Source organism: Cebus imitator, unplaced genomic scaffold (genome assembly GCF_001604975.1).
Source record: "Cebus imitator isolate Cc_AM_T3 unplaced genomic scaffold, Cebus_imitator-1.0 Scaffold79, whole genome shotgun sequence".
NCBI classification, from domain to species: Eukaryota; Metazoa; Chordata; class Mammalia; order Primates; family Cebidae; genus Cebus; species Cebus imitator.
The window spans coordinates 4,058,902-4,079,092 of NW_016107394.1; the positions used below are offsets into that span (position 1 = coordinate 4,058,902).

The 20,191-nt window shown below is 38.2% G+C and overlaps 1 protein-coding gene across 3 annotated transcripts in view; it reads left to right on the forward strand.

The window, feature by feature from the left end:
- Positions 1-20,191, forward strand: part of PPME1 (protein phosphatase methylesterase 1) — a 74,894-nt gene that overhangs the window by 26,493 nt on the left and 28,210 nt on the right. For all 3 annotated transcript variants that reach the window (XR_001826573.2, XM_017532977.2, XM_017532978.2), the window contains exons 4-7: positions 9,577-9,634; positions 10,748-10,799; positions 16,087-16,241; positions 16,751-16,841. Coding sequence is in view for 2 of the 3 variants with exons in the window: in XM_017532977.2 (XP_017388466.1) it covers positions 9,577-9,634; positions 10,748-10,799; positions 16,087-16,241; positions 16,751-16,841 (356 nt within the window). In the remaining variant the exon portion in view is untranslated. The remainder of the gene's footprint in view (positions 1-9,576; positions 9,635-10,747; positions 10,800-16,086; positions 16,242-16,750; positions 16,842-20,191) is intronic.

Here is a 20,191-nt window from a genome sequence, read left to right on the forward strand (position 1 = left end):
GCTATTCTTGCTATATTTCATAACAAGAATATTCTTGTTATGCTGTTTATTCTTGTTAGCATTTCATCAAACCATTTTTCTAGGTACTTAGTTTCTTTGCATTGGGTTAGAACATGTTCTTTTAGCTCAGATAAATTTGTTATTATACACCTTCTGAAGCCTGTTTCTGTTAATTCATCAGACTCATTCTCCATCCAGCCTTGTTCCCTTACTGGTGAGGAATTGTGATCCCTTGGAGGAGGAGGGGCATTCTGGTTTTGGTGTTTTCATCCTTTTTGGTTTCTTCCCATCTTTGTGGCTTTACCTGTGGTCTTTGTAGTTGGTAACTTTTGGATGGGGTCTCTGAGTGGACGTCCTTTTTGTTAATGATGAAGTTATTTCTTTCTGTTTTTTAGTTTTCCTTCTAACAGTCAGGCCCCTCTGCTGTAGGACTGCTGGTGGTCCACTCCAGACCCTGCTGGCCTGGGGATTACCTGTGATGGCTGCAGAACAGTAAGAGTTGCTGCCAATTTCTTCTTCTGTTATCTTTGTCCCAGAAGGATACCTGCCAGATGTCAGCCGGAGCTCTCCTTTATGAGGTGTCTCTTTGGTTATATGGGGGTCGGGAAGCTGCTTGAGGAGACAGTCTGTCCCTTATAGGAGCTCAAGTGCTGTGTTGCGAGTTCCGTCATTCCTTTCAGAGCTGCTGCGCAGGTATGTTAAAGTCTGCTGCAGCAGAATTCATAACTGTGTTTTTTCCCAGGTTCTCTGTCCTGGGAAAGTGGGGCTTTATTTATAAGTTCCTGACATGCTGCTGCCTTTTTTCAGGGATGCTGTGCCCAGCAAGAACATAGCCTAGCCACAATCTGGCAGCAGAGGTGTTGCTGAGCTGATGTGGGCTCTGCCCAGCTGCTATGTGAACTTCCTTGCAGTTTTGTTTATAGAGGTATAGTTAGAACTGGCTCGGTAATGGCAGTCTGCCTCAGTAATGGTGAACTACCTCAGTAATGGTGAATTGCCTTGGTAATGGCGGACTGCCTCGGTAGTGGTGGACTGCCTCAGTAATGGCAGACCCCCTTACCCCACAGAGCTTGACCATCCCTTGTCAAGCTGTGCTTGCTGTGAAACTCTCAGTCCGGAGCATTTCTGATTGCTGGTCTTTGTGGTTGTGGGATTTGCCGAGCCAGATCACCTGGCTCCTTGTTTCAGCCCCCTTTTTTGCAGTTGAATGGGCGGCTCTGTATCCCGGGCATTCTGGGTGCCAGTTGAAACGGCTGCCCAGACTTCTGTGAGTTTTTGTGCAGAGACCTGCTGTGCCAGCCGAAACAGCTGTGCTGGGAACTTGTGGTGCTTTTCAGCCTGGGAATCTCTTGGTCTGTGGGCAGTAAAAACTCATATGGAAATGTGGTGATCACTCACCCTCTGCGTTGTTCTCTCTGGGAATTGCACTCCAGAGCTGTTCATATTTGGCCATCTTGGATCTGCCCTTTCAGTTGTATTTTATGTATTCATTTTTAAGACAATGTCTCAGTCTTTCGTCCAGGATAGTGTACAGTGGTGCAATCACAGCTCAATGCAACCTGAACTCCCGGGCTCAAGCTATCCTCCCACCTCAGTCTCCCAAGTAGCTAGGACTACAGGTGTGCACTACCACACCTGGCTAATTTTAAAATTTTTTTGTATAGACAGGGTCTCACTGTGTTCCCCAGGCTGGTGTTAAACTCTTGGCCTCAAGCAGTCTTCCTGCCTTGGCCTTGCAAAGTGTTGAGAATTACAGGCATAAGCCACCAAGCCTGCCCTTCAATTATAATAAGAAAAAAACCTAGCCACATCTTTTAAACATTTACTCTGTCCCAGGTACTATGCTAAGTGCTTAGGTGAATGATCCCATTTAATTTTCTGTAATACCATGAGATTAGGCAGATAAGGACTGAAATTTAGTGAAGTTACAGAGCCAGTGACAGCATGAAAACTCAAATGTACTTGTATCTGACTCCAGTGTGCATATTTTTTTGAAGACTGCTTTTATGCCACCTAAGAGGAATGATTCAGGGCAAAAACTATAGAGACCTATTCTTGACACACATAGGCAGAAATTCTAAAGATTAGGACTATTACAAAGCAACCCATGTCCTCTGCAGAGGAACAGCAAGCATCATTTCGCTGGAAGGATTTAATTGTGAATGTCTTCTTCCAAGTTCCTTCTTGTCCGTAATTCTATAAATCCTTGATCCTAAGTAGAACTCCTTTTCCATCTAAATGTTTTGTGGTTTGGGGAGGGAAAATCCCCCAAATCCAGGTTCACCAGAAGTTCTGTTATCTCTCAAGAGAAAGCATTTATACCTTGGCTTTAGTAACAGAAATGAACAAACAACCATAAAGAACTTGGGAAACTTTTATATATCACCACTTTTGTGGAACTATCACAGAGATAAAACTATTCAGTAAAATTATACTGTTTTAAAGGATAGTCTTTAAATATCTAGAAAATTAGTTTTTGAATTTTTCATTCCTTGTTTATATTCAATAAGTTAGTGATTATAGTTGCTGCTACAGTAATCAAGTTTATCATATATAATGGGTAATAATGTATGGCTTCTGTAGCCTTCTCTCATCAGCAAGTACTAGGTATAACAGACTAGTGTAGCTGCTGTGGCAGAATCCAGAATAAAGCAGAAACTGAAGTTTGGCTGAGCCAGAAAAGAGATGAGAGGAACAGTGGGAGCTCATTAGCACATGCAGCTGCAGCAGGCTGCATTTCGCCAGCCTCCAGTGGTTTTCAGCTTTGGTACCTCTGAAGAACCTGAGACCAGACGAGTGTGGATTGATTGAAGCCAAGAACTGAACCTGAGTGTCTGCTGATTTCTCTTTCTTCTTCCAGTTAATTCAGTTGATTTCAGCAAATATTTACTGAGTATATTCCATATCCCAAGCTTTGTGCTAAGTAACTAGTGTTCAAAAAATGAAAATTCTGAGTCACTAAGATTCAAAAAATGAGACTTCAGGGCCAGGCGCGGTGGCTCACGCCTGTATTCCCAACACTTTGGGAGGCCAAGGTGGGTGGATCATGAGGTAAGGAGATTCAGACCATCCTGGCCAACATGGTGAAACCCCATCTCTACTAAAAATACAAAAATTAGCTGGGCGAGGTGGCACGCACCTGTAGTCCCAGCTACTCAGGAGACTGAGGCAGGAGAATCACTTGATCCCAGGGGGTGGAGGTTTCAGTAAGCTGAGACAGTGCCACTGCACTCTAGCCTGGCAACAGAGTGAGACTCCTTATTATTAAGACTTCACTCTTTAATAAGATCAGCCAATCAGCAAATACTGTACACCAGGCATTGTACAGGTGCTGTGGATACAGTGAAGAATTAAACATATATCCCATCTTCCTGTTCTTATGATGTTTAAATCTAATGGGGAAGCTAGGAAAAAGGAAATGGCACATGTATAAAAATAATACAGCAAACATTTTAAGAAACTTTTATCTCAGACTAGGTTTTGAATGTCAAAGCAGCTTAATCTATTTGAATTTAAATAGGTGGGTATAATACCTTCTTGTTAATAGGGTGGTTGTGAAAATTCAACAAAAAAAGATGTAAGGTTCTTGGTAAAGTGCTTGACCCATAAGCATTCAGTTGTTAGATGAGTTTGCAGCAAGATACAAAGGTAACACGGAGGAAGGAATTATTAACTTGTGGAAGACAAGGGGATTACAAGGAAAGTTTCATGAGAGAGCACATCTGAAATGGTTTTTAAGACTAAATAGAAGTTGGATTAGTAGGGAAGGCATGCCAAGAAAAGGTAAGCACAAAGGCATTGAAGAGTATAACAGTGAAGTATGTTTTGGAAATTTTAAGTGGCTTGGTTCTAGTTTGGGTAGAGTCGAGGCTGTAGTTGTATAATGTATGATGAGGGTGAGGAGCAGGGAAAGAGGTGACTGGAGAGAACACTGGGGCAAAATTATAGGAGGGTCATATACACCTAGCTAGGGAATTGTACCTTTAGTTCCCCTTTACTTCTGGGTAAGAGTAGAGGGAACTATTTTTGTTTGCTTGCTTTAGTTTTTGAGACAGGGTCTCATGCTCTAACCCAGGCTGGAACACAGTGTTGCAATCATGGCTTACCACAACCTTGACCTCCTGAGCTCAAGTGATCCTCCCACCTCAGCCTCCTGAGTAGCTGGACCACAGGTATGCACTGCCACACTCAGCTATTTTTATTTATTTATTTTTTTGAGACAGAGTCTTGCTCTGTTGCCCAGGCTGGAGTGCAGTGGCACGATCTTGGCTCACTGCAACCCCCACCTCCCAGGTTCAAGCAATTTTCCAGCCTCAGCCTCCTGAGTAGCTGGGACTACACGTGTGCACCACCACGCCCAGCTAATATTTGTATTTTTAGTAGAGACGGGGTTTCACCATGTTGACCAGGATGGTCTCGATCTCTTGACCTTGTGATCCACCCACCGCGGCCTCCCAAAGTGCTGGGATTACAGGCGTGAAACACCACACCCGGCCTATTTTTAGTTTTATAGAGAGGGAATCTCACTATATTGCCCAGGCTGGTCTTAAACACCTGGCTTCAAGCAATCCTCCTGCCTCAGCCTCTCAGAGTGCTGGATTTACAGGCATGAGCTACTGTGTCTGGCCATGGGTGCTATTTTTAAACACAACACTTCCCCCACCCACATCCACATTAAGCATATTTTAGATGTGTCAGAATTGGAGAGGGAGTATCAAAACACGTTTTGTTTGACACACATTCACACTGTAAAGTTCTGGTGAGTTAAGTATCTTGATACACATTTACCTGATTATAATTGAGTACCACTGTTTTAGGCAATAGGAAGCTATTGAAGAGCTTTAGAAAAATCAAAATACTAGTATAGATGATTGATTGGTCAAGAAACCACAGTGGAGGCAGGGAGACTAGTTAGAAGGCTATGCTTATATTACTCAATTCTAAATATTTGACATCTTATGGAGTATTAATTTCTCTAAAAGAGGAAGTTCATTTACATTTTCTATCATGTAAAAAACTACTTAGGATAATACTGTTTTAAGCTGTTTGATTTATTTATGAATGTGTTACCAGTCTAATACCAAAACCAAGCAATGATAATGCAGGAAAACTAAGCCTGTTTCACTTATAAAATAGATTCAGAAGCGGGGCACAGTGGCACATACCTATAGTCCCAGCTACTTGGGAAGCTAAGGTGAGAGGAGTGGTTGAGTCCAGGAGTTTGAGGTTGTAGTGAGCCAAGATCATGCTACTGCACTCTAGCCTGGGTGACAGAGCAAGACCCATCTCATTTATATATACATACATAAATACTCATTCACTTGCTCATTCACATAATCCTAAGGAAAATAATAGCAGATTGATAGTGTGGTAAAATAATAGTACACTCTGAGCAGGTAGGTTTTATTCAAGGAATGGAAGAATGTCTCAGCATTAGAAAATCTTATTAGTATGATTTACCTCTTACCTCACTTGATGCCCAAAAAGGACTTGATAAACTATAATATCCATTCATGTTGAAAACTCTTGGCAACTAGGAATAGATGAAAAACTTCCTAAAGATTATAAAATTTATATAGAAAGTAGAAATTGCATAAATATCATACTTAGTGGTAAAACAGACACATTCCTCTTAAACTCAGGGATAAGACAAGTGTTAACATGGTTTGGATATTTGACCCCTCTAAATGTCAGTTTAAATTTGATCCCTAATGTTGGAGGTGAGGTCTAATGGGAAATGTTTAGGTCATGGAAGTGGATCCTTCATGAATGGCTTGATGCCATTCTCATGTAATGAATGACTTCTTACTCTCCTACTTCTTGTAAAGTTGTTTAAAAAGGTCTGACATCTGCTTCCCCTCTTTCTGCTTTCACTTTCAACACATGACCTCTGCATATGTCAGTTCCCCTTAGCCTTCCACCATGAGTGGAAGCAGCCTGATGCACTCAGCAGAGCAGATGTTGGTGCTGTACTTCTTGTACAGCTTGTAGAACTGTGACCCAAATAAACTTCTTTTCCTTATAAATTACCCAGGCTCAGGTATTTATTTATAGCAACATAAATGGACTAGGACAATAAGGGTGCAATTTTCAGTTTTATATTGGAGCTTCTAGCAAACAAGACGAAAAAGACAAATGAATTTTAAAGATTTGAAAAAAAAAGCGGCTAGGACAGTTACGTCCTAGAAAATCAAATTTTCCCTCCCTAGAAAATCAAAGAAAATCCACTGACAAATAATAGTTTACAAAGTTGATGTTTTAAAAATCTATCTTTTCTAAAATTAGCACTTAGCAGATCTGGAAATTTAATAGGAAAAATGATCCTATTAATAAAAGCAACAAAATATAAAATACCTGGAAATAGACCTTATTTTTTAAATGTATAAGACATTTGTAAAGAAAACAATAAAATGTCACAGATGGATTTAAAGGAAAATCTGAATAGGGAAATTAGTTAGGTTCTTGTATGAATCTAGCTAAGCTGGTAAAGATCCCAGTGGGATTTTTTGTGAGACTTAATTAACAAATCGAAATTCACACAGAATAATAAATGCCTAGGAATAACCAAGATAATTTTGAAAAAGAGCAAGAAGGAAGTGACTTCCGTAAAATCCAGCAACCCCACTACTAGGTATATAACCAAAGGAAGGGAAATCAGTACATTGACTACACTCCATGTTTATTACAGTACTATTCATAATACCCAAGACTTGGAAGCAACCAAAGTGTCCATCAGTAGATGAATGGATAAGGAAAATGTGGTACATATACACAAAGGAGTGCTATTTGGCCATAAGAAAGAATGAGATCCCTGTCATTTGCAACAACATGGATGGAACTGGAGGTCATTATGATAAGTGAAATAAACCAGGCACAGAAAAACTTCACATGTTCTCACTTATTTGTGGGAGCTAAAAATTAAAACAATTGAACTCATGGAGATGGAGAGTGAAAGATGGTTACCAGAGGGTGGGAAGAGTAGTGGATGGGGGGAGGGAGGTGGAAGGGTGGGGACAAGTGGGGATGGTTAATGAGTACAAAAATATTTAGATAGAATGAGTAAGATCTTGTATTTGATGGCACAACAGGGTGACTAGAGTAAACAATAGTTTACTGTGTATTTTTAAATAGCTAAACAGGTGTAATTAGATTATTTTGCACAAAAAGGATAAATGCTGAAAGTGATGAATACCTCATGAGGTGATGATTACCGCATTTGCCCCATATGATAGTTATATGTTGTTTGTATCAAAATATCTAATGTACCCCACAAATATGTACCCTAACTATGTACCCACAAAAATTTTTTAAAAACTACCACTATTCACTTATCAAACTGGCCAAAATTAAGTTTGAGGATATCATATGTTTATGGGGATACCTGTTTCTCCACGCTTTCCCCAATACTCGATAAACCTCTAAGAACCTGTTTTGTCAGCCAACAAAACTGTGCTAATATTTTCCCAGCTGACTTTTTAAGAAGATAATATGAGATTATCTTAGATAGTCTGGTGAGATTACAAAGTGATACAGAATCATGTTGTTACTACCCAGATCTTTCTTACTTCCAATCTTGTCTCTTGTTCTCTAGTCTAGGGTTAGGATAGTGGGCCTTAGTTTTGGCTATACATTAGAATCACCTGGGGAAGTCTGAAATATATAAATAACTTTGGCTCTTAACCCAGTTCACCTGAATCGGAATTTCTGGTGGGTTAGCACCTGGGCAGTATTATTTAGGTGATTCTGTTATGCAGCCAGGGTTGAAAACCACCGGGAGCCACGCAGCTTGGATTTGAAAATTGGCTCTGTCACTTATTAGCTATTTAGCCTTGGGCGAGTTACTTAATCTCTCTGGAAAATGCCCTCATCTGTAAAATGCTGAAAATTATGTCTAAGTAGTAAAGAGTTGTAAGGAGAAAGTTAGGTAATCCATTTGAAGCTCTTAGATTGCTGACTGGCGCATAGTAAGATTTAGTAGATGTTAGCTGCTACTGCTATTGTTGCAATTATTGTTAACACCATAATATTCTAGTGAGAAAATGGCTGGAGAAGTCTAGTTCTTAATAGCTGCTTTCCCTTCATCCATTTCAGAAGTAGCTAAGTTGTACTATTTGTGATAAGATCTGTAATAGCTACCATAGATGTGCTCTGATACTTATTATCTTTAAAGCCCATGTTAGTCTATGAATTTGTTCATTTTTTTTTTCTAGTCTTCCTCCATCATAGTAGAATGTAGATACTAAGAGAGCAGGAATGTTGCCAATATTTCTCCCTCCTGGAACCCCATTACACTCCATTGGTGCCAGATTTTTATTAGAAATACTTGTTAAATAAATGAAGATTTTGTTTTTAATATTTGTAGCGATCTTCTGACAGGTACCTATGATTGTAAATCATTGCTTTCAAGTTAAAGATTGGAATTTCAAATGTACATTTTGTTTCTGTTTTGTAAACCTGGTTCTATTCTTTTATCTAGAACAATCAAGCAAATTAGTACTATCTTTGCCACTAATTTATTTCTAACATATGGATTTGTTTTTGACATTGAAGGCTTTACTGTCACTAAGTAACTCCTGTAAATTAGCAAATAGCTTTCAGGAACAAACTGCAAGGTATAGTAGAATTTCATTCCATTGTTGCCTTTAAAGGTATTTATTAGAGTAACAGAAGTAGAAACAGACTTGATTTTCTAGGTGACTTTAAAAATATGACTTGAGAATCTGACTTGTTTTGTGATTTACATTGACTTTTATATTGGTAACTTACCTAGGGTCTAGTTCTGTTTTTACTCCTAATTTGTTATGTGACCCTGGGCAAATAATTTTTTATCTTGTCCTCAGTTTTCTCATTCATAAAATGTGAGAGTTAGACTAGACAGTTCTTTTATTTTATTCCTAAAAGTTAAAAGAAATTTGGTGACATTTGCTAACCCTATTTGTGATATATTATCAAAGAATGTAGTTTAGTTGAGGAAGAAGATCCCCAATTATTTCAGATTTCTTTCAGCCTCTAAAATTGTACCTCCCCCATATATTATGATTTCTTTTTAAATACATTTTTATTTAACAGGTGCACAAGCTTGTATGTTCTGGAGTGTCTGTCTTTAGTGAATCTGGTAGATTCCATGACTTCTGCTACTTTCAGTGTTATTTCATGATTTGAATGTGTGTTTGTGTGATGTCCTGAGCCAAGATATAAACTGACTCACTGTCCTTATCTAAGGGATTCTCTCTCTAGCATAAGGAAAAGGTATCTAAGGAATATAGATGAAAACCAGAGCTCAGAGGGTCATTGTCTAAAGGCTCTAACTGTGTGTTTGAAGAAAGGATAGAAAGAGTTAAGATTGAAAGAAGGATTTAGGTAAAGAAAGCCATATTTTGAAGTTGGGACAGAACCACAATATATGCCAAAACTAGTAGAAAATCATTCTTTCATTTTGCTTAAAACTAGAAAGTATTTAGATTTTTTGGGGACCTTTGAATTCTGGTGGCAATTCATTTTACAAAGTTATCATTGGTAATTGGGCAAAATTTGTTATCCTAGATGTTTCTTAACTACTTTTCCTTTTTCTTCTAGGCAGCTATTATTAGTAGAGTTCAGTGTAGGATTGTGGCTTTGGATCTGCGAAGTCATGGTGAGTAAAGTTCTTAATTAGTCATTAATTGAATTATAGCCATCAAACCCCTTTGAATAGTCGTAATTATTAGAAATTTCAACATGGCCATAAAATAACCTAGTCTATTCCATTTGGGCCTTTTTTTTTTGGAGGTGGAGTTTCACTCTGTCGCCTATGCTGGAGTGCAGTGGCACAATCTTAGCTCACTGCAACCTCTGCCTCCTAAGTTTAAGCAATTCTTCTGCCTCAGTCTCCTGAGTAGCTGGGATTACAGGTATATGCCACCATCCACATGCCTGGCTGATTTTTGTATTTTTAGTAGAAACAGGGTTTCGCCATGTTGACCAGGCTGGTATCAAACTCTTGACCTCAAGTGATCATCTGCCTCATCCTCCCAGAGTGCTAACAATATAGGTGTGAGCCACTGCGCCCAGCTCCATTTGGGCATTTTGAAGGAAGTCCTAGGTTCTAGTCTTTATAAATGTATGTGTGTATACATATATTAAAGTTTTATATATAGTATTAATTTTTGTATGTTATATGTTTCGTGTTTTGTTTTGTTTTTTTGAGATGGATTCTTACTCTGTTGCGCAGGCTGGAGTGCAGTGGCGTGGTCTCAGCTCACTGCAGCCTCCACCTCCCAGGTTCATACGATTTGCCTGCCTCAGCTTCCCAAGTAGCTGGGATTACAGGCATCCACCACTATGCCCAGATAATTTTTGTGTTTTTAGTACAGACAGGGTTTCACCATGTTGGCCAAGCTGTTCTCCAACTCCTGACCTCTTGATCCACCTGTTTCAGCCTCCCAAAGTGCTGGGATTACAGGCGTGAGCCACCACACCCACCCTTTTTTATATTGTAGATGTTTTAAGCTAAGAAAATATCATTGAAAGTAACCAAATTCTTATGCTGATGTATAAGGAGTGTGGATAAATCTTTGCTAGGCTACTATAATTATCCTCCTTAGGATAACTATAAATATTTGTCTGTAGAAAATCCTTGCTAAACCCATTGTGTAAAATTATAAAGTCCCTATTCCATTGTCCAAAGATGATATTTTTAAAAGAGAGTACTCCTGCTTTTATCATTCCTGTCTTGGGGAATTTTATCTTTAAAATATTTTCATCTTAGGTGAAACCAAAGTCAAGAATCCTGAAGATCTGTCTGCAGAAACTATGGCAAAGTAAGTAACCAAACATTTCTTATACATTGCCTGGCCCCCGTCACTATTATAAATAGTACTATAACTTTATCACTTTCCTGGTGAGATTGTTGGGGAATAATTACTGCAGGGAAAATTTTACTTCTGTTCTCTTTCCTCTGCTTTTGGTTTCTCCTTACTATTTAATCTTGAAAGAAACCTGCATCTTTCTTTTATGTCCAATGCAATGGTCATCACATAAAGCACTTGAAAATTCTTCAAGGCACAGTTTAGTTTGTGAAGGCTTTTGAGAGTTTTCTTCTGTTGATGGAATTGCATTGAACCTGGATCTGTATCGTGGACTCATACTTGGAAAAGTAGTTGTATGCAAGAGGCCTTGTGAGTATCTTCTTAAGGTATTCTGCACACAGTCTTTGTCCTATGTCATAGAAAGATCAGAACATGATATTAAAAAATGGTAGTTATACCCTGGGCCTAAAGTAAAAAATGAATGTAGCATATATAGTGGCTCTCAAAACTGCTCACTCATCAGAATCATTTGAGAAGTTACTAAACATAGAAATGACTTTGCCCTACTCCAGACCTACTTCTAGCAACGGGGTCTGAACATTTATATTTTGATGAAGCTCTGTATAGGAATCTGATGGAGCCAGTTCAGTGACTCTTGTTTGGGGACCACTGACCTATAGTATAAATAGGATTTTCTAACCATAAGAATAAACTTTTTCCTTCAGAGCCCAAACTGGTGTGGCAATAATTTTAATGTTATTATTTCTTCACTATCTACCTGGAGATAATTAGTTTTATTACTATAATAGGTGTTATTTGTGTACTTTTTATCTGCCAACTTGCATTAAAGTATAAACTAAGCATTTATTAAGCATAAATCATTAACTTGTTTAATCATTTATTAAAACTAAATCCTCATTATTAACTCTGTAATACAGATATACCCTTTTACAGATGAGGAAACTGGCTCATATAGGTTGAATAACTGTATGAAGTCACACAGTCAGTAGACTGAATATATGATCATTCAACTATAGTGCTTGGCAGAGAGAGAGAGAAAGAAATAATATGTATAATATGAATACCATTCCACTTAATGAACATATGCCTTAAAAACTATGAAAAGAGAGATAAGAATCTGTTCCTCCAATTATTCCTACTGCCTTTGTTAATATGAGAGCAATACATCCTTAAATGGTCAAGCCTGTTAGTGATACCTGTAGGAAGATCTGTGAATGATTTTTAAGGAAGTAAAGGGTTTTTTGACTTTTAACAAAAAAGTGAAATACATCATCTGAGTGTCCAGGCAGTCAGACATATTGATGATGATGGCTTGGTTGACATTTTACAGGAAATTGAAGAATTAATTGAGAACCTTAAGGAAACATTGACTAAATAATAATGTTTCAGTCTGGGGCTTCTCAGGAGAGAGAAGCCACATAGTAATTTGAATAAATAAAGTTGAATATAAAGAATTATTCACTATAAAAGGGGATTGTAATGAGAGATTGGTAGTAAGAAGAAAATGTAGCACATACACATCATGGAATACTATGTAGCCATAAAAAACGATGAGTTTGCGTCCTTTGTAGGGACATGGATGAATCTGGAAACCATCATTCTCAGCAAACTGACGCAAGAACAGAAAACCAAACACCACATGTTCTCACTCATAGGCGGGTGCTGAACAATGAGAACACGTGGACTCAGAGAGGAGCATCACACACTAGGGGTAGTGGCGGTGGGGGGCGGCAGTTGGGGAGGGACAGCAGGGAGGGGGGAGGATGAGGAGGGGTAACATGGGGAGAAATGCCGGATATAGATGAAGGGGGAATAGAGGCAGCAAACCACCTGGTTATGTATGCATCTATGCAACAACCCTGCATGACCTGCACATATATCCCAGAACCTAAAGTAAAATTAAAAAAAAAAAAAAAAAAGAAGAAGTAAAGAAAACTCTTACTAATATAGGAATAGCAGATATAAGGAACAGCCACTACTCCTTTGGGCTGAGGTAGTGCAGGCAGGATTGAAATCTAGACCTTATTGGAGAATGTGTGACTATGGCTTACCGAAGGTTAGAAATTGCTGAAAATCTGCCCTTTGGAACGTGACAGAATTCTGCCCTCTAGGGTATAGGGAAAGCTGTTCATGGGGAGGTATCTCACCAGAGGCACTGGGCTACAAAACACTGGGTGAGGAAGGGCTAGAGTACTAGAGAAGCCACTTGTGCTGAAGGAATTATACAGGAATTGGCAGGAGTTGGGTACTGGGGAAGTTGTGTTTCTCTAGCACCCTCCATTAACATAGCTTAACATCCTGCCTACTGGCAAGGGAAAAATACTTAAAGGCCTCAAATCTATTTTTGTAGAGCAGACAATGAAGGATGAATTGGAGCTGAGGCAGTAAGTTGATAACTGGCACAAAAAATTTTTTTTAATGATAAAAATCATCCACAGTAGATGAGGATGACCAAGAATCAAAAAGGTGGACAAATTAGATTCTTGCTGAAATTATCTAAGCAGTAAAATATTTGTGTGATTTCTGAATTCAATTACTCTGTGAAAAAAAAAAATCTCAAAATGGGCATAATTATATCAACTGCAGAACCTAAATATCACGTAAGAAAGTATGTGAAAAAGCCAAAATTTGAGCTTGGATCATTCTGATATTCCAGTTTTTGTGATACACAGTAATGGTTCTTAGAAAATTAACCTAGTATTAAAATATGACAGAATCCCCTTAAAAAAATCCACCAAAATTGTGATACATCCAATTATAGCCTAGATTTGTGGGTAATGCTTGCTACTTCATCTTTATTGTATTTCTCTGGATTTTCAGGACTTATCTCAAGTAAGGTACTTGTTGACTGAATGCTCTGCTTGACTCTAATAACAATACATTTCTCTTAGATGATCAAGTGATTGATCATAACTACCTTCTCCCTGGGTAAATATGCCTTTCCTAAGCTTAGACAGGATGTTCAGTTGGTGTGCTTCAGACCTCTCTACCTTTGTGCATGAAGCAGATACTGCAGAACCCCTTCAATTCAGTTAATGTGTATTTTAAGGAGACTTGGACTTAGATAATTGTCCATAGCATCCTTTTATTTTACTCATTATTTATCTGTTACCAACTAAAAGTTTCTTGGAATTGTTGAAGACTTATTCTGAAAATTTCATGTTGATATTTAATATAAACAGGTTTTAAACTTTAGTCTTTTCTTAAAAAAAAAGTTTGTTCCCAAAATTATATCCAGTGTTGTTTTAGATTACTTAATTGAGCATATATGTTTTTCTGGTCTGTCATTTTAATATGCAGAATTAGCTCTGGAATACTACTTGTTTTTTATTTTTTTCGAAACTGTATGTATAATAATTTCCTATGTGTTACTTACTCTAAAGACCACTTATTATCTAATCTTTGTTCCTGATATTTTCCAGTAGTCTCTGAGCAAAGGCATCATGGTTTTGACTTCATGGAATTACTCTACTTCACAGTACCCTATGCCAAGGGGAGATTGCTTTACCATTTATGCCTGAGGTGTAATTTTTTGATTTTTTACAGTCAGACCTTGGTGATGATCTTGAACAGTAGGATATAAGTAACTCTCACATGCTTGGTGTCCCAGTAGTGGAACACTAGGCATAAATGGGTTAACCCATTGAAACATTGAAAATATGTTTCAGTGAGGTAACAAGAATCTATAGCTCTTTTTATTTGGTAGAAATGGAACAATATTGTTATAGACTGAGTGAGATTAATTGATTAATACAGACCCTTCTAGACAGGGCTGCTGAAGGATTACATTAGGTGATGTTTTAAGAAAGTTTATAGCACAATTGAAAAAGCAGTACTGCGTAAGTATTAGTTCTCTTTTCTTTCCTTCATATCATTTTGTCTTGCAGAGAGAATTTTGTGTTAGTATAGAAGCAGCATTGGTGTCAAAGAAGCTTGGACTTTTCATCTTAACTATTTGTTATCACTTTGGATGATTGCCAGAATTGCTTCACTTTCTGTCTTAATCTTAAATTTAAGTCCGAAGGAATATTAAACTATTTGTTTTCACCTTCAAAGTTTGATGGCCTCCTTATCTCCCATTTAGATTGTCTACAATTGCCGAGGCTACCCTATTCACTCCTGTAATTGTTGTATGACATTTTAAAAATCAATTCTTACAGAACTAATAACATTTGCCTTTGCCATTATGAATACTGTAGAGACTATATATGAACGTCTGTGTTCCTACACTGACACCTGCTATATTTGGTTAACACTGTGTGAGTGCTTAAGGTATGTAGTGACACTCAGCAAGACAAAACTTTCTTTTGAAGTTGACTCAGCCACTCCCAAAAGAAGACAGTAGATACGAGCCTAAAAAACAATAATAATAAGGCAGTACAGTCATTGGGTCTCCAGAAACACACTTTACTGTTCTTATCCAAGTATTGCTATAGCAAGGAAGGGCTACATGCAATTAAAAACCAAACTTCATACTTCAGTTTTCATTTTCAAAGCTTTAAAATTGGACATTGTTAAGTAGATCCACTCATAATTGAAGACTAGAACCGAAGCCAATAAAATGAGCTCTGAACACCTTTCTGGTTTCTGAGAGCACTGTACTTACATTTATGTTCATCCTTCAAACAACTATCCATGAGAAATTGTAAATAATAATTAACATTTATTTGTATAACATTTTACTCTTTTGAAGTATTTTCTTGTTCACTTCTCAGTTAATCCTCAAAGCAATCCAGAGCAGTCAGTGATATTTTTCTCTGTTTTTCATAGATGGTGAAACTCAGTTTCTGAGAGATTAAGTAACTAATGCAAGATCACATAGTGAAAAATAAACTGAGGCTAGGGCTCATCTTGTGATTCCAAGGTTTAGTACATTATAATGCTTAATAAATTTTTTTTCCTGTTTTGTAGATGGGAAAATTGAAACAGAGAAGTTAAATGCTATTTCCAGAGTTTCAGTCTTAGGTTCAAAATAAAGGTATATGTTTATGTAATTGTACTACATGTGTGGAACAGTGAAAGTGTCATATAAAAGAAAATTCAGTAATTTGGGTTCTTAGTCCTTTACCTACCATTTATCCGGAGAAATAGGTATGTGGCTACACATATTGATATTGTGGGCATGTTAGAAGGTTTACAGAGGTATGTTTGTAAGATGGCCCAATAGACTTTTACAGTTTCCCAGCACTGTTACAGACCAAAGGAAGGAACTGGGAAAGAAAACCATTTTTACAGTGTTGTCAGAAAGCATTCTTAGCTCTTTTTCTTCTCTTTGCAGAGACGTTGGCAATGTGGTTGAAGCCATGTATGGGGACCTTCCTCCTCCAATTATGCTGATTGGACACAGCATGGGTGGTGCCATTGCAGTCCACACAGCATCATCCAACCTGGTGCCAAGCCTTTTGGGTCTGTGCATGATTGATGTTGTAGAAGGTGAGTTTTCTTAGCACTGACCAAATCAGGATTTGACTTATAAGAGACATCCATGGTAGATTATTACCTTGTCTTAGTTTATTGTTGATTTCATTCATCTTGAAATATGTCCCTCTGTCTTTATATCTTTTTAAAGTTTATACAAGATAGCCGTTTTTCCATGTCATCAAAAACTCTTCATTAACATCTTTTTATGGCTGCATATTTCAATCCTGTGTATATTCTATAATTGTATTTAGTTATATAAAAAGAAGCTGCCATGTCTTTTATGACCTAACTTAAGAAGTCACACTGCTGCTAACAAATACAAGTCATCCTATTCAGTGTGAAGGCATGACAATAGGAAATGAATACCCTAGAGGCAAAAATCATTGAGGGCCATCTTTATTTCTCTGCAAGCATCACTAAATTCGGTTGTCATCAAGAGCAGATATATAGTTGTTGACTCAGTAAGTGCAAATTCTCAGAATTAGTTAAATATGTGGTTACAGTTTTTGTTTAATATCCAGGTACGGCGATGGATGCACTTAATAGCATGCAGAATTTCTTACGGGGTCGTCCTAAAACCTTCAAGTCTCTGGAGAATGCTATTGAATGGAGGTAACCAACAAATCTTTGTCACCTTTATTTAATCTGTTTGTTTGTTTGCTTGCTTGCTTATTTATTTATTTAGGAGACAAGGTCTCACTCTGTCACCCAGGCTGAAGTGCAGTGGCATGATCCTAGTTTACTGTAACCTTGAATTCCCAGTTCAAGCAATACACCCACCTCAGCCTCCAATAGCTAAGACTACAGGTGCATTCCACCATGCCTGGCTAATTTTTAAATTTCTTGTCGAAATGAGGTCTTGCTGTGTTGCCCAGGCTGTCCTCAAATAATCCTCCTGCTTTAGCGTAGCCTCAAGTAATCAAAATTCCTGGCCTCAAGTAATCCTCCCACTTTAGCCTTCAAAAGTGTAGGGGTTACAGGCATGAGCCACAGTGTGCAGCCACTGTTGCCTTTATTTTAAATGTTAGATTGTAGCTTCCCTTTTTTTTTTTTTTTTGGAGTGCAGTGGTGCAATCTCAGCTCACTGCGACCTCCGCCTCCCAGGTTCAGACAATTCTTCTGCCTCAGACTCCTGAGTAGTTGAGATTACAGGTGCATGCCACCACACCTGGCTACTTTTTTTGTATTTTTAGTAGAGACAGGGTTTCACCATATTGGTCAGGCTGGTCTCGAACTCCTAACCTCGTGATCTGCCCACCTCAGCCTCCCAGAGTGCTGGGGTTACAGGCATGAGCCATTGTGCCTGGCCAACCTTTCTTTTTTGTTAGCTCAAGCACCAAGTTCAAAGAATAGAAGTTCAGTTGCCATACTTTATTGTAATAGCATATGAGGAAACATTATGTAAACAGCGGAATTTTTTTTGAATATTTAAAAATATTTTAGATGTGGCTTAGTTGTCTGAAGCCCATTCTTTTTCCAATACACGACGGTACCTCTTGGAATCTTAGTAATTCTTGATCATCTGCTGTCTGGCTGTTTCTGCCTCTGAGGAGAGGTTGGACTAGGTAGTTTTTAAGGCCTCATCCATCTCTGATGCTCCATGGTTTTAGATTTACTTTCTGTGTCACATAAAATTACAGAGAAATGGAAGATGGCTATAGGTTCCTTTCCATCAAATTTATTTGGATTTTGGGTAAATAAACTCAACGGGTAAATAGTTTTTATAAAAATCAGCGACTGAATTCCATTTAAGCAAAGGAATAAACTTATTCAGTTAATCATTTCATAAAGTATTTAATAAACACTTATTTTGTGCTAAGGAGTGAAGTTTCAGAGATGAGTAAAACACTGTCCCTTCCCACAAGGAGATCAGTCTTTGGATAAATGTCTTCTTCCTTCCTATTCTTCTAACTCCATCACCAGTCTCTTCTTCAGAACATTTTCTCTTAAGTTCTTCAAACTACCCAGATGACTCTTTCATCAAAATTACTAGACACCTTTAAGTCTATATTATATTGTACTGTATACCCTTAAGTTTTCCAGTCCTCCTTTGAGGGATAGGCTCAGATTGTTAATTTTCATTAGTGTCTGTCTTAATGCCATTCTGCATCATAAGGGAAGAAGCTATTCTATGTTTCCTTTCTACTTTCATATAACATATGGCATACTGTCCTAGCAGGCAGAATATATCTGTTAACTGAATCAGATATCAAGTGTACATTTAGAACTTGGTAAATATATCCTAGGAGTTTTCCTGGGACAAAGGGTCTTATGCGAGAATATGGCTTATCAGAATGGTATCTGTGTTTGGTGAGGTTGTTTCTACCACTTCCTGTTCACTACTGTGTTGCAGGATTCCTGTTCTCACAGAAATACCAAAGATCTGTTTTGGGCAGACAGCACTGAGAATGTAGCTGCCAGCTTGGCTTGTACCTCAGGTGCCCTGCCTGCTTCCCCAGTAACAACCAGTGAGAAAATTATACTAGACTTGTCTCAGTAAACCCATCCATCTTTTATCCAAACTTTTTTTTTTTTTTTTTTTCTTGAGACAGGGTCTTACTCTGTCGCCCAGGCTGGAGTGCAGTGGCATGATCACAGCTCTCACCGCAGCCTTGACCTTCTGGGCCCAAGCGATCCTCCTGCCTCAGCCACCCAAATAGCTGGGACTACAGGTGTGCACCACCATGCCCAGCTAATTTTTTTGGGGGAAGGGGAGATTCTTTTTTTTTGTAGAGACAGGGTTTTGTTATGTTGGTCAGGCTGGTCTTGATCTCCTGGGCTCAAGCAGTCTGCCCGTCCCCCTCAGCCTCTCAAAGTCATGGGATTATAGGTATTAGCCACTGCCCCTGGCCCTTTTTCCAAACTCTTAAAATTTATTTGGTAAATATCTTTTTTCTAGTGCCTAAGATGTATTAGTACGTGATCTAAGAACTATGGGATGAATCAGGCTCAGTTCGTATCATCAAAAAACTGGGGATGCAAACAAGGAAATGCATAAACACAACACAATGAAGGAAGCCAGGGGACATAGAAGAAGGGTACCTAATGCAGCTTGGGTATCATGGTAGGCCTTGTCTTAAAGTAGTCTTGTTTCTTTTGCCAGATGCAGAATAGGATAAGAGTTTTGTGTGTTAAACATTAAGATGTTTTGGGTTTCATGAAAGTCACTGATTTTTCTGAACCTGAAAATTATTATACTATGAGGTATTTGGTAATTTTGTTTTTTATTCTGCTGGGTATCTGAGTCAAATTTATGACTGATGGCCATTTTAGCTATTCCAGATTATTTTTTTAATGTTGAAATATAAGGCCAATGAATTACTGCTTTTACTCTCATAGGTTTCCTAATGAGAGGCAGTAGGGGTATAGTCATTAAGAGCCTGGGCTTTAGGCCAGGTGTGGTGGTTCACACCTGTAGTCCCAGTGCTTTGAGAGGCTGAGATAGGAATATTGCTTGAGGCCAGGAGTTTGAGAACAGCCTAGGCAACACAGTGAGACCCTATCTCTCAAAAAAATTTTTCAAAAAAATTAGTTGGGTGTCGTAGCATGTGCCTATAGTCCCAGCTACTCAGGAGGCTGAGGCAGGAGGATCATTTGAACCCAGAAGTTCCAGGTTACAGTGAGCTATGATCATGTCACTGCAGTTTAGCCTGAACAACAGAGACCAATCCTGTCTCAAAAAAAAAAAAAAAAAAAAAAAAAAAAAAAAAAAAAAAAAAAAAAAAAAAAAAAAAAAAAAAAAAAAGTTAAGGGGAACCTGGGCTTTGAGGTCAGACAGATACAAATTTCCACCTTGGTTACACCACTCTGGCTGTTCTGAGGAAAATCGAATAGAAGAAGTGGGAAATGAGGTGTGAAGTTGATTAGGAGACTATCGTAGTAATATAGAAGAGTAATAATCGTAAATATAGACTAGGATGGCAACAGAGAAAGAAAGAGAGTCTTTTTTTTTTTTTTTTTTT